Genomic DNA, 26,764 nt, shown 5'->3' with positions numbered 1-26,764 from the left:
CCTCCTCCTCCACTCACCTCTCTAGACCATCTCCATCGATCCCCGTCATCCAATTTGGTCAATGGTGGGGATGAGGTACATAGCATTTACTGGGCCAAGACCGGGGCCCGGAGACCTGCCGGAGCCGAGCCGAGTGAGTGGGGATGAGGGCTGGAATGAGACGACCAAAGGGGGATGAGGGGTCAGGGAGGAGGAGGAAGGACAGGTGAGGAGGAGGGTAGAGCTTGATGCAGACCCCGAGGGCGGGAGAAGAGAGAGGAAGATGGGTAGACGAGGTTGTGTTGAGGGAGGCAGCAGCTTGATCCACAAGTTCCACCCTCTAGTGAAGCCGACATGAGCAAAAGGACAGCCATGCACGGTGCGCTAGTTGTGTCCCATAATGCAGTGTTGGGTCACAAGGGCTAGGGAATTCGTAGCTGCATGCAGAAGGACAAGGGATTGTGAGAAGGGGTTGAAGTGAAATGATTGTTACTTGTGCGTGGATGCAATTGTCGAATTTTCATGGAATCATGTGTTCTTGAAACAGTTTGCTGAAACAAGGTTGAATGGCGCATTGCTTACACATTTTTCCTGCAGAGAGGATAGATTTTTTAACATGACGACGAGTATGCTCTCTTGCAGAGCTGCTGTCTTCTTCGTCCTTTGCTTGTCGACTGCTGTACGTGGATGGATGCCAACAGTTAGTTGGACAACAGGTTCAGTGCGCAGCAATCAGTGTAGCAGTTGCAGAACAATGAGAAGAACTTCCAATGTAATGATGAAATCTGCATCAGCCGAAACTGTTGTAGATCGGGTGGATCTGTGGGTCAGGGGGCAGACGTTCAACGAGCTTCTCGACAAGGCGGAAGTCAGGAAACTCCTCACGGAGCTGTCAGAAGATGATCAGTACTGGAAAGATCAGAGGCAAAAGTTTAACGATCTTCACCAAGAGATTGACCAATGGCTACGTACTGAGAAGAGACCTCTCAATGAGATATTATCCGCTGACTTCTCAAACAAGGTGTGGCTTTGGTTGCAGCTCTACCTTCAGCCTGTTCTGACACTGTTGGACATTTCAGATCTACAAACAAGTTGAAAATTCTGAGATTGATCCTGCGATTTTGAAGGTTCGTCAACAATGATTTATGTTGTGTTTGATTCGTTGTTTATTGTTGATACCTTGTGAAATATTTGGCTGGCACAGGCATTCATGAGGACACCGGCAGTAGAATCCATGGCGGGAGCAATCCTTTACACAGGGATCCTGGAGTTCATGCAGCGTGCTGATATCCTGGGAAACATTGTCAATCAGCTGCCGGTCATCGGTCCAATCCGTCAGGAAGTGAACAAAGCTCTTCGTGACGCATTGGACAACAGTCTTGGACCACAAGTCAAAGAGTTCCTGGGCACCCAAAGCCGACCAGCAGTAGAGCAAATGATTCAATTCATCCTAGATGAGAAGAACAGCAAAGCGTTCTCCCGTTCTGCAAAACGTCTCGCGGAGTATGTGATGTCAAGGCCAGTCAACAGGTGATTTTGCTTCAACATGTTTCTGAAACACCATGACTTTTGCTTTGTAGTCTAATGCCTTCATCTGACACTTCACTTCGATTGCGGGATGAGCTCTGGGATGGGCTAAGAGATGTTGTTGGAACTGTTCAATCTCAAAATGATCTACTTGATACGTTTTTTGACAAACTCGGCGACAGAGAAGTTGGCTCTGTCATACCAGAATTTCCCTCCACAGGGAAGCGGGGTTTGCTCAGGCTCTGGCAGGTTTGCTATCTCACCGATCCGTTGCATTTGTAACGGGTGTTCTTGCAGCGCTTCTTGGACAGTGAAGGAACTGGCTTGGAACTAACAAACTCTCAGCCCCACCAGGGAAGGCAAAGGGATCTCGAGTGATCACAAGCCCAACAAGGAATGATTGTAATCCCAGCGAGGATTTTAGTCCGCTTACAGTGATATGCTTTGCGCTTTGCCGCATTAATTTTGATGTTGACTTTCTCAAATCTTTACAAACTGTTGATAAATCTCGTAATTACCTTCCAAGGTGCTGAACTGTATCTGTCAATCCTTGCGAAGATGAGAAATGTACGCTGTATTTCGCAGTGAAAACAGTCGAGAGTTTGAAAAGGAATCGGATACCAGACACTTCTCATCGCTTATGGCACAATCTTGCCATCACCATAAGCTCACACTTTCAGTGTGAAGCTGATTGGAATTGGCACCAACGGTGAATACAACATTCATGCGAAAGCTAAGTTTATTCGGGGTGTATGGACAGAAAAATATACATTGGTTTTAGAGGAAGAAAGAATGAAAAAATGAAGCTATAAAACTTGCTTTTGCAAGCTTGATAAGTTCATCATGACATGTCTCCACCCTCTTACTAGCAAATATGCACCGTAAAGTTTCATAGGAACCAGCAATGGTTTCAGCAACCCCCGGCATATCGCACCCTCCGCATATGCTGTACTTAGCCTTACTGGATCCACCTGCATCCGCTTAGCGATATCTGCAAACTTGGAGTGCACTTTCTCTAGCACAAGCTTGTAAGAGTCTTCGGCTGTTCGCATAAAGCCCTGGCCGAATATATCCCGCGTCACCCCAACCAGTGTCCCAATAGGTTGTAAGAAGCACTGTTTCACAGGCTGCATTACGAAGCATGCCAACCAAAATGATAGCAGGACCAAAACCCCCAGCATTTCATAGCAGAACAGCGCAATGCCAACGTCCACAAAGGCGACCCCCTTATCTTCAAGGTACCGACGCAATCCATCCACTCCGTAGTACACCAACGATCCTTGACGTGAAGCCCAGGAAACGAGATCACTTCGACACAGGAGACAGAGTAGACAGAGGGTGGAAATCACGATTGCTGCACCCTTTCTTCCTTCTCCCTTGTCTACCATCGCAACGATCGCATGCGCCGCCAGCACATAAACCATCCACCGCATCCTCCGCCTCTTTCGCCTTGCCCACCCACCTTCCTGGACTATACATAGCTCTTTGATACTGGGGTGGTACTACCTACCCCGCTTCACAGCCTACCCCTCTCATTTCATGTACCCTGGAAATATTTCCTTAACCCTTCAATTTACTTCTCAACCCTCTGCTTGACAGAGAAATCACCCCCTTGAATGCCACATTTTCTACCCATACCCATCAAATTCGTCGGATACTCACTGAAATTGGACACTTATTTCACTCCACCCCTCTCATCCCCAGTGATCCTGTTTCTTTCTATAACCCCCACCCTCATATTCCAATACCCTCGTGCAGGTTCAAAGACCCCGTCCTTTTCCGCGTGTAGTTGCTCAACAAGACCCCTGTCCCTGTACCCCCACCTACTCATCGTAGTCTTCCCACCCCACCCATGGAGGGCAGACGGATACAACCACTCGGACACATATATGGAGGCTGACGACGACCCCCCACCCCACTTCCCCCGGGGACCTTCGGGTTAGTTTTACCCCTGGTAATTTTGATGTACCCCTATCAACCGTATGTTTTGACCCACCCCTTTGGCTGCGAGTGTTGCCTTATTCATACGACCCCACGTGGACAAACGATCACCTGCGGCGAGCAATCAGCTTCTTCCATTTATGGGTCAAACCGTTGGATGGATAACGGTCTTGAAACGGTGATTCAAATAACGGTTGTATAACGGAAAACAACGATAGTGGGTATGTGCGGGGAAGAGGGACTGTGACCCATCAACCGCCCTGCCGTTGGCTTTACAACCCCACCCCCCTTCTATCGAGCTCTTTTTCAAGTGCCGGTGCAGGACCCTCAAATCCCTCAACTACCCCCAAACAATCATGGATAATCTTAGGGTAGTATGGGGTGGGTACAAGTACCCACCAACTCAAATCCGGCACGTGGTTGAAAGAAGACCGGGTGCCCGGTAGTCTCCTGTGAAATCAGGAGGAGGATCCAACAGAAAGAAGGGCCAGAGCAAGCTGGCAGGCAAGTACGGGTTGAGCAGACCTGTAGAGTAGAAAGAACAACGGCGACTTCAACGTAGGAAACGACATCAGTGAACTGGTGGAGGAAGAGAGCGATTGCGAAGAGCAGGTGTTCGCAATTCAAGGGCAAGAAAGCATCGAACATTGATTTGCATTTTTGGCATAACCGTCTGGATCAGATCGGTCACTAGAACATTTTGTGAGAAATTGATTTCCCTTAGTCTTGCTCAAATTGGACTTCGAGACTGCATCGCTGGCACTACTCGCTGGCCTAGAGAAAACATGTCGAAACCAGTCAGTGTAATCAAGGGGAAAGCTACAAGCAAAGACTTGCTTGAGATGGAGGAAAAACTCCGATCTTTGAAACAGAGCATGGAAGAGGAGCGAAAAAAACGAAGTGCTTTGGTCCAGAGGAACGGAACAGGCAGCGTATGGATCAATGGCAGAGCAGGGGCCTTGCGAGGGGCGAACAGTGTCAAAGAATTCGTCAAATCAAGCAAGAAGCTTTCAGCGACAGTAGCGGCCATCCCATTTTCGGCAGTAGATGCGGTGAAGCTCTCGAGTACCGTCGCGTTGTGCGAGTCGTCGGCTAGTCGAGCATCTACAGCATCACCAACTGAGCAAAATCAGAACACTTTTGAAAATGATGACAATCTTTCCAATAGGCACCAAAGGCCTATCTCTGCTAGGATCGAGACACAAGCTATTGAGTGTCAAACCGAATCTCCCACTCCACGACCTCAGACTTCAAATGCTAGACCATCTACTGCAGGGAGCCGAACGTATTTTGCTAAGATTATGCAGGCACGGCAGAAGTCAAAGGGCTTCTGAGGTGTTGACATGGTGTGCTGTCAACAGAAAGGCTGGAAGAGACCCGAATGAAAGGAAGAATTATTTATTAATTAAAACAAAACTATCTTTTCAGAGTTAGTTGTGTCAAAGTGACTGATCACTGGAAATCAAGGTACCAACAAACACTGTTAACCAAAATCCCAAAATTGTGTAGTTGGATATATCCACAAATCGTTGTCCAGCGGTTGAGAAGTGAGGCAAACCAGCGAACTTACTTGGGAACCTTGCCTTCTTTCCATGAGGCCTTATCCTTCTCCGACACCTTCTGCCACATCTCGCCAAGAATCTTGGCAACCTCGGTGACAGCCTTGCCGGGGTTCTGCTTGGTGACATCGGGTCTCATGTGCTTGCAGAACAACACTGCGACAGATGTCAGAAATTCAACATCATGAAGAGATCAAACGCACTGTAGCCGCTGAGGGGCTTCTTTTCCTTCTTCTCCTTGTTCTCCTTGGGGGCACCCTTGCCCTTTTTAAGATTGCATCAGATTCGCCATGAGCAGAGGAAACGGTTTACCTTCTTGGCGGCAGGAGCAGCATCACTCTTCTTGGCGGCACGCTTCTTGGGCTCAGGGGCTTGTTGAGCGACAAGGCGTTCGACGGGCTTCTTGTCACGCTTGGGTCTCTTCTCATCATCATCTCCAGCGCCTCCGCGAAGACGAAGAACCAAATGCAAGGTGCTCTCCTTCTGGATGTTGTAATCGGCGAGGGTTCTGCCGTCCTCGAGCTGTTTGCCGGCGAAGATGAGTCGCTGCTGATCGGGGGGAATACCCTCCTTGTCTTGGATCTTGCTCTTGACCATATCAATGGTGTCTGAACTCTCGACCTTGATTCAAGTCAGTGGATCACTTTCAGCCAGAGGAGTTTACCTCGAGGGTGATGGTCTTGCCCGTAAGGGTCTTCACGAAAATCTGTGAAAGGTATCAGTGAAGAGAAATGCTAGGAAGAGAGGACGGAGCAGACACGAAGCAGAAATTCATTCAAACAGGAGGAAACAGTCGAATTGATGAAAGAACATCAGGAAAGGAGATAGATGTGAATGGACCATCGATCATCCGTTGGGGCACTGCAATTGCTGCAAACACCACATCAAGAGAACCAAATCTCCAAATGCTGAGCAGCTGCACAGGAAGTGACACACAGATGAAAGGAATCAAACAGCATGAAGAGCACATAGTTCTGCGACTAGAAAGCGCAACGATGGCACGGGCTCGGTACCTGCATGCTGCTGCGGACGGGCGGGGGAGGGCGGGATTTTCAAACAGGCGAGTTGTGGCCCCTTGACTATAAGACATGATTGTGTTATAGTCAAATTTACAAACAGAAACAATCAGCTTTATAGTCAAGAAATCGAACATGTAGTCAAAATCTGAGAGAAGAACAACACTGTGACTAAAAGTCTGTAGTCAATATCGAGGAGTCCCAACCTGACTTAGAAAGTTCTATAGTCAATATCGTCACTTCGTTATCTCTCCGATTGTTCAATTCAAACCGAGCCGAGCCGCTCACAGCTGGCAGCCTGACCGGAAGGTCCGATAGAGTACCGGGTAGCAGTGTGCCAAGTTCAAATTTTGGTGATGAGATTTAAATTTAACTGATATTCTTACCAGAACTTGAAACTTTGAAATCTGGAACTTCGGAATTTCGCATCCACGGGCATCCGACCACGCCGGTAGGTGCCACGGTAGATGATTTTAGCCCCCGCCGCGGGGCCGCCGGCGCGGCCAACTTCCGGCCGGCCCGGTGCCACGCCGCGGCCGCGCTCTCACAGTGAGGCTACTCAGTCGAGTCGGACTCGGCCGGGCGACGGAATCATCGTGACGGAATACAACGGTTTGTTAGACTTGTACTAGTCACCAAAGTCACGCTGATGAGATCGGATATCACATCGACCTTAGTTGTACGGTAACAAGACACTGAGTCCGACGTTTTGCTCAAGACCGAGTTTACGAGTACTGAATGCACACAACTTGGCTTGAAACCAGAATTGAGGAGCACATGAGAAATAGGCTGTATGCTAGGATGTGAACCCCATGCCATCCAGATCGGACCGTTGATGAGGGGACCGTCTTAGTAAGACGGCTAGGAAAGCCCCCTCTTCGTCCCACTACAACCATTCAATGCCGATCAGCGGCAGTGCCATGATAGAGCCTCGTTTATGAAGTACAGTGCCTTGAAGGATAGGAAGGTTGACGGAATACAAGTTTGTTAGACTTGTACTAGTCCAAAGTCACGCAGACATCACATCGACCTCAGTTGTAACAAGACAGTTTTTGCTCAAGACCGAGTTTAATGCACACAAAAACAGAATTGAGGAGCACATGAGAGATAGACTGTATGCTAGGATGTGAAACCCAAGCATCCAGACATGAGAGGACCTTAGCAAGAAGGCTAGGAAAGTCCCCTCTTCATTCCATGTACTACATGCCGCCTCGCCACGTAAGTCGTCTTGGTTTACAGGAGAGTTTTTGTTAACTCGGCGCTATCTGACTGGCACGGCTGGCATATGTTCCATCAAAGGTAAATGTCGGAGATTGGCCACCGCGGCAACTTGGTGAGCAGTGCCGCCCGGGAGAACTGAGGCCCCGGCGGAAGGAAGAAGTTGAGAGATCACCGATAGTAAGAGAACTTTGGAATATTACAACTTGTGAGAAGAGTCACGTAGTAACGGTGGCAGACCAATTGAAGCCGCTATATACAACTTCCAAGACCTCAAGCAACTCTCCGCCGGGGGCGGCCCGCCGCGCGGCGGCCGTCACTACTGAGTCACGAGTCCGTCAACGGTTCCAGCCCTCACTGGCCGTTACGGCGGTGATAACGGGCATCAAACTTGTCTTGTCAACAAAGCCTGTGAGGAGGAGACAAAGGAATGAGGCAGAAAGGACGAGGAGTCCGGCTGAGAGTCAGATAGCGAAGGCTCTGAGCTGAGAATACTTCAGTGAGATTCCAGCTGAAAGTTCAACTCGTGGATCTCACGTGAATGTCAAAGAAAGTTTACGGGCAGATGGGCAAGGGGGTGGAGAGATGGGGCGTACGGGTGATATGCCCTTGTTTACAAAACAAATGGACCATCGTCGGCGGATATGCACAACTTCCGAAACCAATACAAGGCAGGCTACTCAGGAAGGGCAAGCGGACAATTTAGACTTGAGAGAGTTGGTAGATGCTTCTTGATTTTCAAACCACATCTGGAATCAACTTGTGAAAAGAAGTGGTGTAACACTTTTTGTTTCCAGAACTTTGCCGCACTCATGAAAGCGATACTGTAACCCCAGAACTGACATCTAAGAGTCATGGCCGAAGCAGAAAAATGGTCAACTGGGCTATTCAGCTTCACTTCGCATCCTGGTTTGGAATTTCTTTGACCTCAATTAGAGTGGTTGACTTGATTCGATCTCGTGCAGAAGGTTGTCTGGAATCTGCTGACCTGTTTTTCTCGACTTGTTTCTGTCCTTGCGTGATCTTTGGGTACAATGCGGAGATGCTACGGGATAGGATTTCTGCTCTTCATGTCCATTGACTTGGGCTAATAACAATCTTGTGTAACAATTGCATCTAGGATGCCCAAGAGGATATTGATATCTACGTTGAAGACGTTCCGTGCAGTGGAAACAAGGTGTATGCTGGGTTAGCATGTCCTCTGTGAGCTTGCATCTCAATCGATCGATTCAAAACACTTTGACTACGCGCTTCATCAACAGGTTGTGCTTGTACCACACAAAGCTGAGAAGTGTTACACGTCGGTTGTACAACATCAAGGTCAGATCAGCTTCCCATGTTGTGCAACCGTTGGAGTGTCCTGCAGCCCAACGTTGGCCTCGACTGTATGACAACGCTGTGTTGCTCGACATGTGCACTACAGCAGGTAGAAGATGAGTAATCTTGTTTGGAAGCTAATGTTTGTTTCCAATGCCAGGAAAGGAGGGAGATTATCATCAGAAACAGTCAACGCGGTAGGGTTAAGGGGTTGAATAGAAATGTCCAACACTGTACCCCACACAGAACTCAAGAAAGCTGGAGGACAGGCTTGGCCTTCAGGCAGTCGATTTTCCCCGAGCACAGAAGTAGAATTTGATAAGTGAGCAAGGGGAAGAAATCTCAGGTTTGAATTGCAGGGCGGGCAATACGGTCCAGGAGGATCTGCTCCTGTCTACAACTATGAACTTCCATTCGATGAGATGACCATTGCTGGCTCGGAAGTGAAGTGAGAAGAGTGGAAGGAGGAGACAGGTGCTGAGCTTGAATAGGATGTATTCAGAGATTCAGCAGATGCGTCTCAACATAGATGCGTTCGGCAATGGGCCGTGAGATGATCGATCGGCCGTTCTTCTCCTGAGGAGGCTCTGCAGGTGGAACAATGCAAAGCTTGCTCCAACATCAAGGAAGACGGTGCTGAAGCCCGTACCAGTCTCTCAGCAGGTGTAAACTTGAGCATGTCAGACGTGTCAGTTTCGATGACGACAGCTCAGGTGTACTTGGGCAGCGACTTTGCGGGGTCACAGTAATACAACATGGTCTGAGGGTTGCTCGGCATCTGACGATACTCGATAGTTGGAAGCTGACTGTTCCTGCCGAACACGTTCCAGGACAGAAGGCAAGAAACGGATCCTTTGGAACTCTTCCTTTCCATCTTCTTTGCTCTTGCTTTTCTCGCTCATGCCTCAATTGTTTCTTTTACGGGACGACGTCTCCTCTTCACTTCTACCCTTCTGTCCTTATTCCTCCTTTCTTCTCCTGCGTAATCATGTTCGCCTCAGCTTCTGATCCAAGACTTCACCAAGTCATACACTTATGACTTTGCACCTTACATTGAGATCGAGGTCAGAAGAGGCGTCTATTTCTCTCCCCCTCAACTGACATGTCTTCAGCCTCCCCCGGATTGCTTCCCTGGAAAAGACTTCACGACGGTGATCCCATACTAACCAGCCCAAGAGTCGAGGAGCTCAAGGAGGTGGAAAGCTAGCGCCAAGGAAGCAGCAACGGTGATGCAGGCAGACGGAAGGAAGAAGCTATTCACTGAAAGTTTGAGCTCGATGCTGTTCCTGAAAGAATTGAGTATCGACCTACTACCCCAGTCATCCCATCGAAGGACTACCTATACCTATGAGTGAGATTTCACAAATATAGACTCGGTACGATGGATACGATTTGCCTCAACTCTCCACATGCAAGCATACTGCAACAAAGGTCGAGCAATCCCACACAATCGAAGGGCAATTTCTTTGATAGTTACACTTAAACTCATAAAACAATACAGCAAACAACAACAAAACTGATGCCTTCCAGCTTTGCTTTCATTTCGGCAGACCCGAGGTCGAAATGAAGCTGATATATGTAGACCACATCGCCGACACAACAGCAGTGGAAAGAGGTTGATATTCTCGCGGTATTGCGCCATAGCAGAGAGCGTTGTAGGTGGTCCAGACAGTGAAGTCTGACTTGAAGACAGGCCAGATAACACTTTGAGCATATCGAACTGATTCTACTGCTGGGGACCCTTCGAGATACCGTCGGACTGCAAGACCAACATCAGCACAAAGAGAGAAATGATATGACTTATACCTGCGACGAGCGAAAAGTTGCCAAAGAATCCCCAGAGGAAGCTGTCAATCAGCACCTTGATAAGCACAAACACGGGTTTGCGGCTCGGGAAGACGCCCTGAATGGCGTCGTAGTAGTAAGGCAGGAGGAGGCCGTTGTAGAATACGCCTGTGGCCGATGCTCTTGCAATTCTTCCCGAGCTCACACGTTTCTCTTTCTCAATGAACTGACTGCACAGGTCGCCGAGCCCCGCGATCCCTGCGCCCTGGAGGCAGTGGGTAGCAAGAGGGCTTACGGCGACGCTCTTGTGATAGAGATTCGCCAGGTTGCCCAGGAAGGAGTTTGAAGGGAGAGCATGGCTCGGCTCTCCCATCATCACCATCGCTGCCATTGCGAGCGCGAACCATGTCGCCATCGATCCCTGTGATATCCGACGCCCAGGCATGGTTCGGCCCCCACTATTGCTTTTTGAAATCAAGTTAGCTGGCCAATTAATTTATTCACAAGCTAAATCAATTTATAGAGAGTTGACTAATTGGGAAAGACTGACCTGTCCCTGCTATGGAAGGAGCGAGAGGCGAAGGGAGCGAAGGGAAGGGGGAGGGGGAGGGGGGCATTGAGCAGCGAAGCAGAAGCATGCAAGATGAATATCAATGAATTGACGAGATGAGAGACGAAGAAAGAGAGGGGAGAAATTCTAGAGCGACAGAAAGTGATTGATCCCACAAGAAGGATGTTTTAAAACAAGGATTGGTTCCAAAGACAACTAGCTCCTATTATCTTTCATTATTCCTGCATGTCCGATGTCCGTTTATCAAAAATCATATCAATGATGAGATATCGTCCTCACTGTCTCCAACTGGCTGACTGCTGTGGAAACAGGGCTTCTCAACGAGATGGCGAACCAGTCTTCGGGGCAGAATGCGCCAGGTTCTCCAACATCAAACTTCTTCTTCTCCTTCGCTGAAACGTTCCTCGATTAGCAACAGCAGCTCCGCCATTGTTCCCTTCGTGTGCGATAGTTCATCCGCTGGTTCTGCTGTCCGCGACCGATCACTACATGCGAGTCGCCAAGGTGATGCGAATCATCAGCTCATGAGAGAGTTGTTAGTTGTAATCTGATCACTGATCGCGCATGTACAGGATACAAACAAGCGCGTGGTTGGAGTGCTTCTGGGAGCAAGAGAGATAGCGGGGGAGCGTGACTCATGGAGGCTGTCTACCCACGAGAACCAGGTTCTGGAATGTCGTTTGTTTGACTGAGTAATGATGTGTTTCGCAGTATTCGCAAGCTGGCGTTGTAAATATCACGAATAGTTTGCGTTGCCTTTCGAAGAGGATGAAAATAATCCCGGAATCTGGTTTCTTGATCACAATTACTTGGAAAACATGTTTGGAATGTTCAAGAAAGTGAACGGTACCCAACTTAACAATCTTGGATAGTTTTGACCTTTTTATCCTTTAGCACGTGAAAAGATAGTTGGATGGTACAGTACTGGTCCTAAAATCAGAGCTTCAGATCTTGAAATCAACGAAGTCTTCAAGAAATACACCAAGAATCCAGTTCTGGTCATCATCAATGTTCAGCCCAAGGATGAGTTAGACATTCCAACTGATGCATACATCTCGATCGAGGAAGTCAAGGACGTGAGTTGTCTTGAAAAATTGGATTCCAAGTTCTCAAAGGGTTGTCCTACAGGACGGCACCCCTACCAGGAGATCCTTTCAACATCTCCAAAGGTTTCAATGTCTTTTTCTTCTTTTTCTTTTGTATTGAATTGCTTGTCGTGTAGTGAAATTGGAGCGGAAGAAGCTGAAGAGATTGGTGTAGAGCATTTATTGCGAGACATCAAGGATGCTTCAGTAAGTTCCTTGTTTGTTTGGATAAAAATTGACGTTTGCGACTTTAGGTCAGCACCCTAGCCGAGCGTGTGCACTCAAAACTGAACTCTCTAAAAGGATTGAAGGTAATATATTGAACGGAAGTCCAAAAAATGTTTTCTGATTTGATGAATTAGGCTCGACTCGAAGACATTCATGCCTACCTGAAGCTTGTTGCCGATGGAAGCATGCCTGTAAATCATGAAATTACGTATCTCATGCAGGTTCATTGCTGCTTTGCTCGTAGTTATTGCTGAATGGGATGCAGGAGGTGTTCAATCTGTTGCCCAATCTGAACGTGGAAGAGTTGGTCAGGTCATTCTCTGTCAAGACGAATGATATGATGCTGGTGCTGTGAACTCATGTTTAACAGTCGTCATGACTTCGATCTGCAGGTCATCTATATTTCCTCTTTGATCCGTTCAGTCCTTGCCCTTCACAATTTGATCAACAACAAGATCGCATTGAAGGATGCGGAGAACGAATCTGCAGACGATGCGGCCGGCAAAGAAAAGAACGAAAAAGTATTTATTCAAATGAATCTATGTGCAGTGGAGTCCTGATGAAACCGTGATGCAGGACAAAAACTCCAAAGAATCCTCGGAAGAGAAGGACAAGGTGAAGTGAGAAATAGGTTTGTGACTGTCGAGCTGAACTCCCATCAGGACGGCAAAGCCAAGGCGAAGAAAGACAATTCGTCGAAGTAGAACGTATAACGCCTTCTGATCACTTCGTTGCGAACTTCCTTCTCTCTCATAATTTTTTGACTGAACCCTCATCTTTAATCTTTCTTGTCGGAATCCTTCACCTTGCGCCAATCAGCACAAAGAGTCTCCTGCACGGGTGTCACAATTGTTATATCAGTTGGCTTCTGCTCTACCTGGATCAAATCTCCGATAGTTGAGGACACGAAGCCGACAACGGAGATGCTCAAACAAGCCAGCAGGCAACTGACCATTGAATGAGTTACAGCACGAGACAGATGCAACTCACGTCAAAAGTTTGCCGAGCGTCGTTTTGGGGTACAGGTCGCCATAACCTGTTTGAATGAGAAATGCTAGCCGTCAGGAACTCGTATATCGTTGACTGAAGAGAATGAGACACGCTTTCCTATGGTTGTGACTGAGCAGAAAGTCAGATACCAGGAATCATCTGCTCCCAAAGAAACGTCAAGGAACTTTTGCGTGAACCGCTTATTGTTTCTCACTGATCGAAAGTCCCTCTACGACATGAAAGACCAACATCCCTGCTATGAATATCGCTTGCAATCCTTGCCTGTGGCATGAGCGGTAGATCACAGGACTAGCGGTGAATCAAACCTAGCAGACTTTCGTTCCACACACTCTTGTTGCTCATACTGAGGCTCATGAAGTTACTCTGATATGGTCAAGGGAGAGTTGAAACCACCTCTTCCTCCACTCGCCGAGTACTCCAGTATAGACGGAGAAGAGACCCAACCCCAGCAAACAGAGGACGACCTGAGCGATCTACCAGTCCAGCTCATCCACTCCAGTCGACATGTTCAGCTGGTTTGTGAGTTCTATTACCTTCCCTCCGGTCGACAAAGGTGCAAAATCTCCGTAACCTGAAACACAAGAATCATAAAACAAGGATGGTCAAGAATGTGGTCTTACCGATAGTAGTGAATGTCATCACGCTCCAGTAGAAGCAATCGGTGAAACTCTTTGGTAGCGTCACTTTGGCGTCACTTTGGCTGAATGAAAGAAGAATACCATGTGAGGCTCAAAGTATCTCATGACTGAGAGACCAATCAGCTGAAAAAGAGACAAGAATATATGCGTTGTCACCCAGAACTGAAGAGAAGAGGAGAAGAAAGATCTTGGAAAACAAGAAAAATCTTGAAGGCAAACTATTAGGCCAAATTTCCGCAACGGTTTTGCTGTATTTACTTCATCTTCCAAGAGGCTGAAAGTGAAAATTCTTTCTCTCCGCCCTAACAAATAATGCAAGTTGAGGAAACAAAGGAGCTCGTAACCTGACCACACAACTCACTTTCCTGCCGAAGAAGCGATCGAGAAATGACAAGTTCCACTGCGTCTCATCTCCACCAAATCCAATCTAGCAATGGAAACTCAAACTTGCCAGCCACTTGATCGGACGGTTACGGCAGTGTCTGAATCCGGTTGGATGAGATCTCCGATACATGAAGTGACATACCCGATGGTGCTGGTTCACGTTACAAACACAGCTCACAGCCATAAAAGCTTGCCTGATAGAGCACATGGCAAGCATGATGACAAACACTCTCCCCCAGAATGTTACAGGCTTGAGATCACCTGCGTCAACGAGGGAAGGGCAACCACAATCATTCTACATGGCACAAGAACTTGTTGCTTCTTACCATACCCCACAGTCGTCACGGTTGTAACGCACAGGTACAGCGCGTCCACTAGCTCAAGATCTTCGATCCAACTCAACCCCATCGTGCCAGCACCCAGCACCACCAGCAGGACGATGGTGGCCTCAAGGAAGTCGCCGAAGGAAGCGCTTTGCTTGAGCTGCTGGAGCATGCTCGTTCGCCATGCTCCCATGACATCCAGAAAGGTACTGAAGAGCCCGAGGCCAAGGAGGGTGAACACAAGAACAAACAACCTGCTGTAGACGCTGGACGGCACGACATCGCCATACCCGATGGTAGTGAGTGTGATAAACACGAAATAAAACGCATCGAACAGCTTGACCTTCTTGGTGCACTCCCGAGCGCTCTTGAAAGTTTCACCTGCATCCTCGCACGTATACTCTTGCTCGAGCTCGTAAAAAATGATGGCGCCTAGAGACCACAAGGCGAGGACGCAAACAGACAGCCGGCTGAGGGATAGCCGAACCCCGGAGCTGCCGCCTGCAGACAAAATGCGGAATTATGAGGAAGACTCCTGTTCGCATAAGAGTTGCTGTACCTGCACTGAACCAGGAAACCTTCCAAAAGGAGGGAGGGATGAAGACTTTTCCGTCACGTACGAAAAGGTATAGCACTCCCATGTTGCAAGACTAATCAATCATGCAGGTAGAAATCCTGTGAAAACAGTGCTAATGATGAGTTTTTACAGGAGCAAAAAGGCAGAGCGATCAGGAGGTTGTTAAGGATAAAAGTTCCGATCTTGTCTCATCTCTTTTATCTCTGCATGCCTGATCTTGTCTCATCTCTTTTATCTCTGCATGCCTGCTCCTGCTCCTGCTGCTCCTGCTCCTCCTGCTCCTTCTCCGGCTCCTGCTGCTCCTGCTCCTGCTCCTGCTCCTGCTCCTGCTCCTTCTCCTGCTCCTGCTCCTGCTCCTGCTCCTGCTCCTTCTCCTGCTCCTGCTCCTGCTCCTGCTCCTGCTCCTGCTCCTGCTGCTCCTGCTCCTGCTGCTCCTGCTGCTCCTGCTCCTACTCCTGCTCCTTCTCCGGCTCCTGCTGCTCCTGCTCCTGCTCCTGCTCCTGCTCCTACTCCTGCTCCTGCTCCTGCTCCCTCCTTCCGTGCAAGTAACAAAACTCTGCCCGATGGTCTCATTTCAAAAGCCGTTATAGACTTCGTTAACAAAAACGACTTTCGTAACGGCAATAGCAGTTGGTGCGGTTGCGAGTGTGGATGATCAGGGGTGGGGTCATGATTTTACATGGTAGGGTGCATGTGTTGCGTTGGATGTAGGGGTCAATCATACTCTGAATTGCAGTCAAATAACCAGGTACTTCACATTCCAAGGGGTATGGGGGCAAAGTGGGTAGTCAAACCAAGGGGGTACTCAGCGTTGGAATCAAGTTCCCGTTGGATGGCGTATAGTAGCAGGGGGTGAAGATGCGAGGAGAGGCGGAGAGAAGGAGAGGAGAGAGGAGAGAGACTGAGAACATGCAGACATGGAGGAAACTGTTTGATGACTCATCATGTGATCTTGTGTGTGGAGCAAGGTTTCGTGCCTCATTGTTGTGGCGATGGTGTGGAGGAGTATTGTGCGATGATAGCGTGCAAAACTTGAAACCGAAAGAGGCAGTTATGAGATTGTATTCAGTTGAAGACTTGCCTTATCTGTGCCATAAGAATATACTGAATGATTGTCTTTGTGACAACTAGAGAGTCTGTCCCGATATAATTAAAGTGCTTTAGAGAGAATTCATAGGTTTCTGAGCTCGTGACTGACTGTTAGATTGTTCCAGGATTGGAAGACGCATGCAGGATTAATTTGCAGAGGCCAGAGCGCAGAGCACGAGACCCAACGCTGAAGTCAAGGCGACGAGATGACGGACAAGAAAGATGGTCTGGACGACATGGGGCTGGAGGGTAGCGCGTTCGAGGCGCTGGAGAGAGACTTCCAGGAAGTTCTGCAGGATCTTGTGGGAGACAAGTCTCTTGAGCGCTTCAAGGTGGAGTATGAGAAGCTCCATCGAGCTCTCAAGAAGTCACACGACAGCGAGAAGAGGCTCATCAAGAAATGCCGCGAGCTCAACCAGGAGATCGTTGCGAACGCGGCCAAGGTCCAGACAGCGCTCAAGTTATCGCAGGAGGATCAGAACACGATCGCCTCGCTCAAGAAGGAGATTGAGAAGGCCTGGAAGATGGTTGATGCCTCCCATGAGAAGGAGCAGCGAGCGAAGGAAACCATCCAACAGCTCAAGCTCGAGATCACCAACCTCAGCAGGCTCGTGGAGCAAGGGGCTGGGCTGACGCTGGGGCAGGAGAACACTGTGAACGAGCTTACAAAGCAGAAGGACGAGCTGACAGCAGAAAGAGACAACCTGACGCAGCAGCTCGTGACGGCGAGGAACGAGATCGTGGACTTGCAGGAGAAGTGCAGGACTCTGGACACAGAGAAACAGGCTTACGAGGCAGACATCATGACCTTGAAGGAGCAGATCAACAAGAGCAAGAGCGACGTGGAGAGAGAAGTCCGCAAGAAGGAGCGACTGGAGAAGGAGATCAAGGAGATCAAGTCGTCGCTGGAGAAGAAGGGGGAGGAGGTGAAGGCGAAGCAGGAGGCGATCGCCAAGGGCCAGGAGGAGCTGCAGCGGCTTGACACGAAGATCAAGGAGTTCGAGCAGACAGTTCAGAAGGCGCACAAGGAGAACGATCTGCTGACGCAGAAGACGCAGAAGCTGCAGCAGGACCTGGAGGAGCAGATCAGCACCAACACCCAGCTGCTGGCTGAGAACGCCCACCGGCAGATCGAAATCAAGTCCAAGGAGGACGAGATTAACCGTCTGCGCTCGGCAGCAACCAAGGAGTCGCGGCTGAAGGACGGGCTGCTGAAGAAGATCAAGGAGGTAGAGCAGAAGAAGCATGATGTGGAGGTGCAGAAGGAGGAGCTCAAGGGGCAGATCTCGAAGCTGGTGAAGGAGAGCGAGATCCAACAGAAGCAGATCGAGGTGGACAAGAAGAACATCGAGGACATGGCGAGAGAGAAGGACCTGCTGCAGAGCAACTTGAGTGAGTCTGACTCCTCCTCCCTCCTTCCTCTGTTCCTCCTGCTGTCCCTGTCTTAATCTCCTCTCTGTCCCATCTTTTCCTTCTTGTCCCATTCTCTTCCTGTCATCCTCGTCCTCGAGACTTAAAGCGGCGGCTGACTTTGGTTGTCAACAGAGAAGACTCAAACGGCAACCCAGAAGCAGGCAGACTTGGTGAAGGTGCAGGAGAACACAAAGAAGAACCTCGAGGCAGAGATCATAGGCTTCAAGTCGGAGGCGCAGAAGCAGAGAAAGATCATCTACTCGCTGGAGAAGGAGCGGGAGAAGTACGGGCAACAGGCGTCTGACGCCACTGCCAAGTACCTGGAGGCTCTAGAGGAGGTTAAGATCCGGCAGATGACGATCATCGACTTGCAGAAGACGATCCAGGAAGGAGAGCAGAAGCTGAAGCAGCAGCAGGCGCTGTACGAGGCCGTCCGGTCGGACAGGAACCTCTACTCGAAGAACTTGATCGAGGCCCAGGACGAGATCGATGAGATGAAGAGGAAGTTCAAGATCATGAACCACCAGATTGAGCAGCTGAAGGAGGAGATACAGGCCAAGGACCACGCGCTGGTCAAGGAGCACTTTGACCATAAGAAGGTGGACAGGGAGCTGGAAGCTCTCAAGAACGAGCTCACGGAGCTGCGGCAAAAGGTGCAGGACGGGGAGGAGACGATCTCGGGGCAGGCGTCGGAGATCAACAAGCTGAACAAGATCATCAGCGAGGCCGATGCGGAGAGAGGAGCGATGAAGAAAGAATATGACCAGGTGATCAACGAGCGAGACATCCTGGGCACACAACTGATCCGCCGCAACGACGAGCTGGCGCTGCTGTATGAAAAGATCAAGATCCAACAGTCGACACTGAACAAGGGGGAGGTGCAGTACAGGGAGAGGCTAGAGGACATCCGGATGCTAAAGCTCAAGATCAGCGATCTGAAGAGGAAGTTGGGTATGCTGAAGCAGCAGACGTCCAACATCGACGTGCTGAGGAATGAAGTCTACCACCTGCAGCGCGAGCTGCTGTCGGAGAGGACGAAAGTGAAGGCGCTGAGCGAGGAGCTGGAGAACCCTATGAATGTGCACAGGTGGAGGAAGTTGGAAGGGAGCGACCCCGGGACGTTGGAGATGATTCAAAAGATCCAGACGTTGCAGAAGAGGCTGATCGCAAAGACAGGTAGGAGGGAAAGAGGAGGATAGGAGGACGGAGCAGCGAGGCAGCGGGAACGACGGCTGGAGAGAGTGGGGGAGGGAGCAGTGAGCGGGAACAACGGCGGGAAGGAGAGGGGTGGAGGAGGGAGAAGGGAGGAGCAATGCGAAAGTGTCGTGGTGCTGACGGGTGCTGCAGAGGAGGTGGTAGAGAAGGACCTTCTGATTCAAGAGAAGGAGAAACTCTATGTGGAGCTCAAGAACATTCTTGCTCGCCAGCCCGGGCCAGAGGTGGCTGAACAGCTCTCTATCTACCAGCAGAACTTGAGGGAGAAGACAAGGCAGATGAAGGTGAAAGGAGAGGAGACAGAGAGTGGAAGGGAGACGGAGGAGGGTTGGGAGACGGAGATGCATTCTTGGTGTGTGTGTGTGGTGGGGGTTGGGATGGTGTGGAGGAGGAGAGGATCAGCTGCTGATCAGGAGATAGGCGATGGCGTCGGAGCTCAACATGTATCAAGCTCAAGTGAACGAGTACAAGTTCGAGATCGAGAGGCTCACGCGCGAGCTTCAAGACGTGAAGAGAAGATACTACGAGCAGAAGAGAAGAGAGCAGGTGAGAATGGTTTCTACCACCTCCTCCTCCGCTCCCTCCTCCTTCTCCTCCTCACCACCATAACCACCTTCCGTCCTCCTCGACGTTCTCCGTTTACTCACTGCTGTACAGTTGGCCAAGTCAACGGGGGAGAGGGACAGCAAAGGTTTTCCCGTCCATCAGGCGCCGGGAGGCCAGCGGTTTACAGGAGGAGGATTCAGTTTGAGCACAGGGTGAGCTTTAGGCTGATAATCAAGTTTGCAGTACATGTTGAACACGCTCAAGATCCTTCACATGTCTCCAACTCTTACATCTTGTTCTTCGCTTCATCCGACGTCTGCCTGCTCCTCCAATCGCTGTTTCCTCCTCTCTCTCTCCTCAGCTTCCTTTCCTCCTCTCTCCTCATCTCCTTTCCTCTCCTTGCCTTCCTCCTCCCCCTCTCGTTCTCTCATCCTCCCCCCTGTGACTGTAGAGTCTCAAGGCTCCGCACAAGCCGCTGCTTGTCGCCTCTTCCTCTAGGTGATGGTTCAGCGTGATCACTTGCACCCCCCGAGCAAGCAGATGCTGAATGATCGGATCCATTGCCTCAAGATCGTGTGAGTAGAGCAAATAGTTCATGAGCAGAGGAGGGATGATGATGATGATGATGTGACAACTATGATATCTCCCGATGATGATTGTGTGATTGTTGGGGGTGATGATGATGACGATGATGATGATGATGATGATGATGATGAGGAGGAGGAGGAGGAGGAGGATCATGATGGAGATGATGATGATGGAGATGATGATGATGATGATGATGATGATGATGATGATGATGATGATGATGATGATGATGATGATGATGGTTGACGATGGTGGTGGTGGTGATGGATGATGATGCTGGAAGGGTTTTGATCGCAGCATTCGCAAGTGGAAGACACATTCATCAAGGAGGAAAATCCTTACCTGCAATACCTCTGGCAGCAAGTACATGTAGACCTGAACAGTGAGCATCAAACTTTGTCACCAATACTTATCACAGCTTCACTTTTGTCACTGAGGTCAAGATCGGATCGTCGAGGCTCAACTTCATCATGTCAACAACTTCGAAGGTCGCTCGTGACTCCAGCCCTTGTTCTTGCGCAAGTTTCTTCATCGCAAGTCAAGAGTTTGCCGTCGCAAACTTTCGGGCTGACCTGAGCGATACGGACGAGAGCAGGGTTGATGTCTACTCCGATGCCTCGTGCCCCTCGACGACAAGCGGCGAGAACAACCCTATCAACATCATCAACATCATCATTATTGTGGTCATCATCGTCATAGCCATGGCCATGGCCATCATCGTCATCATCTCCTTCGTCCACCTCTTCCATCTCCTTCTTTTCTCCTACCATCACCGACCTACCGCACTCGCATACCTGCCATCACCGCAACCAACGTCCAGAAGAACATCGGTATCAGTGAGCGCAGCGAGCTCAAAGATCTCATCGAAGATTTCTTCAGGACAATGAACAAGAGGACACACTGTTCCCGGATGCGTCTGCACAATCAGCATCACCATGTACCCTCCCTCTCCTCCTCCCTCTCCTCCTCCTCCTCCTTCTCCTCCTCCTCCTCCTCCTCCTCCTCCTCCTCCTCCTCCTCCTCCTCCTCCTCCTCCTCCTCCTCCTCCTCCTCTCTGACTTACTCCCCATCCCGAGTGCCTATCGAAGTCTGTCTCAGTTCCTTCGGACGAATGGGACTGAACTGACTGCACGGCTATCCAGTTGTCGTATCCCCTTGATGCTGATGAGCGGGGAAAGAGGACAAGGCGTTAGCGATCCGCCATGTTCATCAGACGGCTCGTACCATGATCAACATCGAGACGCTTATCGTCGCTCTCGTGGTGGTAGCCTTGTTGATCTTGATGAGATGGTGCATGTGATGATGAGTTATTCTTCTCCTCTTCCTTCCGCGCCCTCTCTATCTTCTCGTCTCCCTCCTCCTCCTCCTGTCTCGCTCCCAGCATCCCGGGCTTCCACAAGCTCCACCACCATGCATCCTCTTCGCTCGCCCATGCATTCATCGCCCCCCTTATAAGAGACTGAACGGGGTGGGGGTTATACATGAAGGGGTCTACTTTCCCCGTCTATCTAGTTTTCGCACCGGTGACCATCAAAATATCGATTGATAGGGGGTAGGGGTAGTAGTTCGGGCATGGGGAACATGAGGCGGCTCATGGTGACGTTGATGGTAGCGACGATGGTGGGGGCGATGGTGGGAGAGGCAGCGGCGTTCTATGGCAGCAAGAAGAGCAAGGACGACGGGAAGCTCCAGTGCGAGGACGAGATGAAGGGAGTGATCAGGCTGAGCGAGGAGATAGCGAAGGAGCTGAATAGCGTGAGGGAGAACAAGAGGGAGAGGTCGAGCAGGGAGTTGACGAAGCTCTTGTGGATGCTGAGGAGAGAGCAGGAGAAGATCGAGGAGTCGTTCTTCGACGTCATGAAGAGGACCAGCACGCAGCAGCGAGATCTCACGGGGATCCAGACCATTGAGACCGACGACGCAGCCATGGTTCACGAAGTTTTCCTTAGCGGGAACCCCTACTTCGTCCAGTGCGCAGGACCCCTCGAGCCTCTCCACAAGACATTTGTGGACGCATCGGCCGGCCTGGTCGAGTCCAGCATCACCCCAGCTGCTATGGACTGCAACGGGACGTTGCCGTCGGGGAAGACGGTGGTAGAAAGGTTCTTCAAGGGAAAGAAGCTCCATGACCCCCTGTTCTTCATAGTGGCCAACAAGCGTCTCCCTCGCTCATTCACAATCCGATCGCACGTCACGTCGGACTTTGTCGTCCAGTTCGCGGTCAACACGACAGCAGTTGTGGTATCGAACATCAGTAACCAAGAGGATCTCAGGTGAGGGAGGAGTGAGGAGGAACATGAGGACCTGAAGGCGATCATGGCAGGGAAGAGTGTCTGAGGAGGAAGCAGTGCGCTCTCGTTCTGCATGATGGGAACTACTCAGGGCAGGAGCGGGCTGTTGTTCTCTCCTTAGCTCCGAAGTTCCGAGGGATCGCGTTCGTGCAGGTAGATAGCCGCAAGCTTCAGTTCTCTTTAGAGGATGCTCTTCCTGTGAGCAACGGGAAACCTAGGTATGTTTGTTGGTGCATGCATGTTATGATGTGACGTTTGCGATGTATGTGCTGATGTGATGTATGTGACGGTATATGGATGGATGGATTGGCGCGTGTATACATGTTGTCTCTTGGTCTATGCGCTGATCTTTCATATCTGATTGTTTCTTGTCAAATGTTCTTACTTTGTCTTGCCAGGTTGGTTTACATGGAAATGAATCCAGACGGGAAGGAGAAGAAAACTCGAGAGAAAAGTTTCTCGGGTAAATCGTACAAGGGGGGCGAATGGAGCGAAGAGAGTTTGGGAGGGTTCATAGATGACGTCATCAGCAAGAAGACCAAACTCGCCAAGCTGAAGAAACATCCGAAAGTGACGGAGAGAAAGCCAATAACGAAGCAGAGCAAGAGCAGGGGGCAAGAGAAAGATCTCAAAGAAGAAAGGTCAGAGAGGAGGGTGAAGGCTCGAGGAGGAGCAGGAGCGAGAGCTGAAGCCAAGGGAGGAGCAGACAAGAAGAAGAATAGAGTGAATGTGGGTAGGGATGGAAAGATGAGCAAGTCCTGGGAAGGAGGTAAGCAGGAGCAGCAGCAGGATGAGAGAGAGAAGGAAAGGAGGAGGAGAGAGCAGATGCTGAGAGAGGCGGAGAACGCTGATGGGATCGAGTACGTTGGCGACGATGGAAACGAGGAGGAAGGTAACGACGCAGTGACATCAGACTCCGATGACTTGGAGGTTGAGGAGATAGTTGTAGACGGCGATGAAGGTGAGGTATGATAGCGATCGTGTGTGTTTGTGATGGCCTTGTGCAGATGAAATCTGATAGTCTTGATCTTGAAGCAAAGAATTAACCATCGTTGAAATTTTACATCTAGTCTACATAGAGGGCATCGGGAGCGTAGAAAAACACAAGGGGAGGGAGGAGGGATTGTTACAGTGACAGAGGGAGTGAGGAGGGAACGAAGAGGCTGATAGATACAAGAGGAAGGAGTCGGGGCAAGGGATGACGGAGGGGAGGAGAGGGAGTGAGGAGGCAAGGTTGACACTTCTTTTGCTGTTGCCATCAACCGGCCAGGCCCTTGAGTTGTGAGTCCAACGCTTTGAGCTTTTCCTTGAGGCGTACAGATTGAGTGTTGAAACTCTCCTCGTTGACTTTGATCTTCTCCTCTTCCGCCTTCTGCTTCTTGTTGAGAACTCCCATCCTCTCTTCCCTCACCGCGTGCCGCTTCTTAGTCGCCTCCTCGCTCTCTCCCGAGATCTGGCTCTCGGCAGACGCGAGATTGTACGTCAGCAGCCCGAGCTTCTCCTCCTTGATCGCGTCGCACTTGCGGGAGCACTTGATGTACTCCTCGAGCTTCGTGATCTCTGCCATCCTCAGCAGCATCTGAATCTTGTGGATCTGCAACTGCACCAAAGTGAGCGGGGGGGAGGGGGGCTGGCAGGAGGAGGAAGGGAAAGAGGGGGAAGGGTGCGTGCGGCGGTGAAGTCAAGAAAGAAGGGTGGGGGGAGCGGAAGAAGGGAGGAGCACCTGTAAAGCATTCTTCTCCTTAAGGCTTTCGAGCTCCTCCATCTTCGCTTTCACGTCTGCTGGCATCTCCGCCTGCTCAGCCTGCTCAGCCTTCACGCGCCGCCCTCACTCCGCCAGCCCCTCACCTTCGCTCGCAAAGCGTCCAGCTCCTCTTGAGCCTTTCTCAGCTTTGCTTCCAGCTCATGACAGGTCTCCCTGGACTTGTACAGCATGGTTGCCTTTTCCTCCTGGAGCCCCCGCTCTGTCCTGACCTCCGCCTCCAGCTCCCGGATGCCTGCAATCAAATCAACATCGGCTTCCGCCCTCCCCTTCCCCCTCCTCTCCCACATCCTCTCGCTCTGCCTCCCACTTACGGCAAAGTCTAGCCAGAGATTCGGAATCGGACGCCTCCAGGAGCGTCAGCTTTTTCTTCATCTCCACCATGGTCGCCTCTGCCTTGGACAGGCTCTCTTCCGCCGAGCTCAAGTTTGTCTGCAGCTCGATAACCCTCTTCTTGTTCTCTTCAGCAGACGATACGGCTTCATTCATAGCCAGCAGCAGATCCTTGTTCTGACGTTCTGATTTCTCCAACTCGGCCTTGAGGTTCTTCATTTCTTCATGCAAACTGGTTTTGTCCTCCTCTTTCAGCTGTTGTCTCAGCGAAGCGATCAAGGCCTGATGTTCCTTCAACTCTTTATCCTTCTGATTCAAGGAGGAGAGAACGCTCTCTAGCTCTTGCTTCTTCGACTTTACCTCTTTCTCTATACTCTCGGCCTGCTGTTGAGAGGTCTTAAGAAGATGTTGACAATCCTTCAACTTCTCCTCCAGCGTAGCCTTGGAGGCGATCAGATCGGTCGAGTTCTTCTTCTCAGATGAGAGCATTTCCTTTGCCTCCTTAAGATCCTTCATCAGCGTTTCTGTTGCCTTCTTGTGCTCTTGCCCCGCCCGTTCAACCTTCTCATTCGCCTCCCTGACCTGCTCCTTCAGCTCATTCACAAGGGCTTCTGTTCTCTTCTTATCATCATTGTTCGACAAGTCACTCTTCAGCTTCGATATCTCACTCTTGAGCTGTTTCGCTTCGTTTTCACGTTGGGAGACTATCTTCTCCAAGGCCGCGATCTTCTCTTTTGCCTTCTCAGCCTTCTGGCTGCCTTCCTTGTCCACTGATTTGCCTTCAAGGGCCAACAGCCTTTGTTTCAACTCGTTCGCCTCCATCTCGCCTTGCTGCACTTGCTTCCGAAGCTGACGGAGCTGCTGTTCGGCAGCTGCTAGTTTCTCAGCATCTCCGTTGCTGGACCGATCCCTGGCACTCGCTTCATCCCGCAAGTTCTTCTCAGAATTTTGGCGCCAGTGCTTGTCTATTTCATTGTTCTGCTTGCGAAGAAGCTTGATCTGCTCACGACAGGTTCAGCAAATCATATCGACATTCAAGCTGCTCACCTCTTCCTCTAGCCCACGTATCGTCATCTCAGATGCTCGTGCAATTTCTCTTAGACCCTCAAGCTCCTTATCCTTCAAAGATATTTTGTCCTGCAACACCGAGCTCATCGTTTGCATCTCTTGTTCCTTCGCTGTGAGCCTTTCAGACAGCTCCTGCGCAAGCGATGATGTGAGAAAGAAGGCCAACTTCACAGCGTCATGCTTGCCACCAAATCATGCACAGGTCTGCCCGGCAGCACAACATACAAACATGGCATTCCTTGCTCCAACAATTACTTTACCTCTGCCTGATCGTTCAAGCGTCGTATCTTCTGCTCCTGCTCTTCCAGCACCAGCCCGCTATTTCGGATGCTCTCACTCAGCGTCAGCCCTCCGCCTTTGCTTGCTACCCCTCCCGCAACGTCTCTCAAGGACATTCTAGCGCGATTGACGCAGGAGTTACTAGCTTGCAGCCGCCCCTGAGCAGACGGCATCGATGCTCGTGGTGGATGCGCTCGAGCCGTTTGAGAACCGTCGGAGCTCGAGGTTCTGCGGGGGGGGGCAAAGGTGCCGACTGCGTTGTTAACGTTGGCAGGAGAAGGGGAGGACATGCCATGAGATGGAGTGGTGGTGGTGGTGGTGGAGGAGGAGGAGGAGAACCCTGCAGTTCCTCCGGATGAAGAGAATCCTGGCCCTCTAAAGGAGGAGGAGGAGGAGGAGAACCCTGCTCCACCTCCATACCTCGTTGGAGTCTCCGGCATGGCTGCAGCCATATCAGACGTGAACCCTCCCCCCTTCAGACCTACCTCACCACCACCACCCCGATGGTCAAACACTACCCCTTCATTCCTCCCTCTCACCCCGTTTGCACGTCAACTTTTGAGGAGGAAAAGGGGGGTATGAGGAACTCCGATGGGGTAACTCCGCTGATTTGTAGGGGTAGGGGTGGGTGGGGTAGGTTGACCACCAACGGCATTCCCTCACCATCATCCCCCTCAACCCCCAACCTTCCAGGTTACCCTCATCCCATCTCATACCGACCTCTTTGTTTTTTTACTCACGTAGCAAACTCCAGCCCACCTCAGGGAAAATGTCCATAATCCTTATGACCTTGTTACTACCCCTCCATCGATGGTTGACTACCCCCCACCATTCCCTTTGATACCCCACCTGACCAAGGGTCCTACCCCGACGTGGGTACGTCGTTCGATTGGTGAAAATGACCGCCAATCTTGCATTTTCAGGAAACGTTTCGTTTATAAATCGTTTCATCAATTCTATAAATAAAATCAATTTAGATAGTTATAGCGTAAAATGTAGTTTTTAAAATTAAAGTCCTTCC

General features: G+C 50.3%; 9 protein-coding genes across 9 annotated transcripts; 5 read left to right on the top strand and 4 right to left on the bottom strand.

Annotated features, from left to right (window-relative positions):
* Nucleotides 1-757: 757 nt before the first annotated feature.
* Nucleotides 758-1,513, top strand: GUITHDRAFT_139269 (hypothetical protein; the record flags this gene model as incomplete). The annotated part of the gene is made up of 3 exons (XM_005831905.1): nucleotides 758-1,000; nucleotides 1,059-1,106; nucleotides 1,184-1,513. 3 exons carry the CDS (start codon nucleotides 758-760, stop codon nucleotides 1,511-1,513), a joined length of 621 nt encoding a protein of 206 aa, XP_005831962.1.
* Nucleotides 1,514-2,229: 716 nt separating this feature from the next.
* GUITHDRAFT_152812 (hypothetical protein) lies at nucleotides 2,230-2,942 on the bottom strand (the record flags this gene model as incomplete). The annotated part of the gene is made up of 1 exon (XM_005831904.1): nucleotides 2,230-2,942. The coding sequence occupies one exon, from the start codon at nucleotides 2,937-2,939 to the stop codon at nucleotides 2,313-2,315; it is 627 nt and encodes a 208-aa protein (XP_005831961.1). The 3' UTR covers nucleotides 2,230-2,312.
* Nucleotides 2,943-4,232: 1,290 nt separating this feature from the next.
* Nucleotides 4,233-4,781, top strand: GUITHDRAFT_109026 (hypothetical protein; the record flags this gene model as incomplete). The annotated part of the gene is made up of 1 exon (XM_005831903.1): nucleotides 4,233-4,781. The coding sequence occupies one exon, from the start codon at nucleotides 4,233-4,235 to the stop codon at nucleotides 4,779-4,781; it is 549 nt and encodes a 182-aa protein (XP_005831960.1).
* Nucleotides 4,782-5,013: 232 nt separating this feature from the next.
* Nucleotides 5,014-6,025, bottom strand: GUITHDRAFT_163393 (high mobility group box fusion protein; the record flags this gene model as incomplete). Its single annotated transcript, XM_005831902.1, has 5 exons — nucleotides 5,014-5,162; nucleotides 5,210-5,270; nucleotides 5,319-5,627; nucleotides 5,671-5,712; nucleotides 6,020-6,025. 5 exons carry the CDS (start codon nucleotides 6,023-6,025, stop codon nucleotides 5,014-5,016), a joined length of 567 nt encoding a protein of 188 aa, XP_005831959.1.
* A 2,336-nt stretch (nucleotides 6,026-8,361) lies between these two features.
* Nucleotides 8,362-9,723, top strand: GUITHDRAFT_139267 (hypothetical protein; the record flags this gene model as incomplete). The annotated part of the gene is made up of 8 exons (XM_005831901.1): nucleotides 8,362-8,417; nucleotides 8,503-8,560; nucleotides 8,607-8,666; nucleotides 8,917-9,005; nucleotides 9,049-9,105; nucleotides 9,151-9,220; nucleotides 9,559-9,621; nucleotides 9,670-9,723. 8 exons carry the CDS (start codon nucleotides 8,362-8,364, stop codon nucleotides 9,721-9,723), a joined length of 507 nt encoding a protein of 168 aa, XP_005831958.1.
* A 372-nt stretch (nucleotides 9,724-10,095) lies between these two features.
* Nucleotides 10,096-10,787, bottom strand: GUITHDRAFT_109023 (hypothetical protein; the record flags this gene model as incomplete). The annotated part of the gene is made up of 2 exons (XM_005831900.1): nucleotides 10,096-10,316; nucleotides 10,364-10,787. The coding sequence occupies 2 exons, from the start codon at nucleotides 10,785-10,787 to the stop codon at nucleotides 10,096-10,098; spliced, it is 645 nt and encodes a 214-aa protein (XP_005831957.1).
* Nucleotides 10,788-11,238: 451 nt separating this feature from the next.
* Nucleotides 11,239-12,850, top strand: GUITHDRAFT_139265 (26S proteasome regulatory complex, subunit RPN8/PSMD7; the record flags this gene model as incomplete). The annotated part of the gene is made up of 12 exons (XM_005831899.1): nucleotides 11,239-11,272; nucleotides 11,332-11,417; nucleotides 11,486-11,578; nucleotides 11,660-11,759; nucleotides 11,808-11,989; nucleotides 12,042-12,082; nucleotides 12,136-12,205; nucleotides 12,253-12,309; nucleotides 12,361-12,447; nucleotides 12,492-12,538; nucleotides 12,597-12,747; nucleotides 12,803-12,850. The coding sequence occupies 12 exons, from the start codon at nucleotides 11,239-11,241 to the stop codon at nucleotides 12,848-12,850; spliced, it is 996 nt and encodes a 331-aa protein (XP_005831956.1).
* Nucleotides 12,851-13,004: 154 nt separating this feature from the next.
* GUITHDRAFT_109021 (hypothetical protein) lies at nucleotides 13,005-15,223 on the bottom strand (the record flags this gene model as incomplete). The annotated part of the gene is made up of 10 exons (XM_005831898.1): nucleotides 13,005-13,058; nucleotides 13,104-13,173; nucleotides 13,715-13,808; nucleotides 13,858-13,906; nucleotides 13,957-13,998; nucleotides 14,237-14,302; nucleotides 14,350-14,410; nucleotides 14,466-14,520; nucleotides 14,586-15,083; nucleotides 15,142-15,223. The coding sequence occupies 10 exons, from the start codon at nucleotides 15,221-15,223 to the stop codon at nucleotides 13,005-13,007; spliced, it is 1,071 nt and encodes a 356-aa protein (XP_005831955.1).
* A 6,359-nt stretch (nucleotides 15,224-21,582) lies between these two features.
* On the top strand, nucleotides 21,583-23,319 carry GUITHDRAFT_139262 (hypothetical protein; the record flags this gene model as incomplete). The annotated part of the gene is made up of 4 exons (XM_005831897.1): nucleotides 21,583-22,283; nucleotides 22,334-22,519; nucleotides 22,700-23,262; nucleotides 23,309-23,319. The coding sequence occupies 4 exons, from the start codon at nucleotides 21,583-21,585 to the stop codon at nucleotides 23,317-23,319; spliced, it is 1,461 nt and encodes a 486-aa protein (XP_005831954.1).
* Between the last annotated feature and the right edge of the window lie 3,445 nt (nucleotides 23,320-26,764).

Source organism: Guillardia theta (assembly GCF_000315625.1).
Source record: "Guillardia theta CCMP2712 unplaced genomic scaffold GUITHscaffold_37, whole genome shotgun sequence".
NCBI lineage: Eukaryota > Cryptophyceae > Pyrenomonadales > Geminigeraceae > Guillardia > Guillardia theta.
This window is presented reverse-complemented; position numbering and strand designations above follow the sequence as displayed.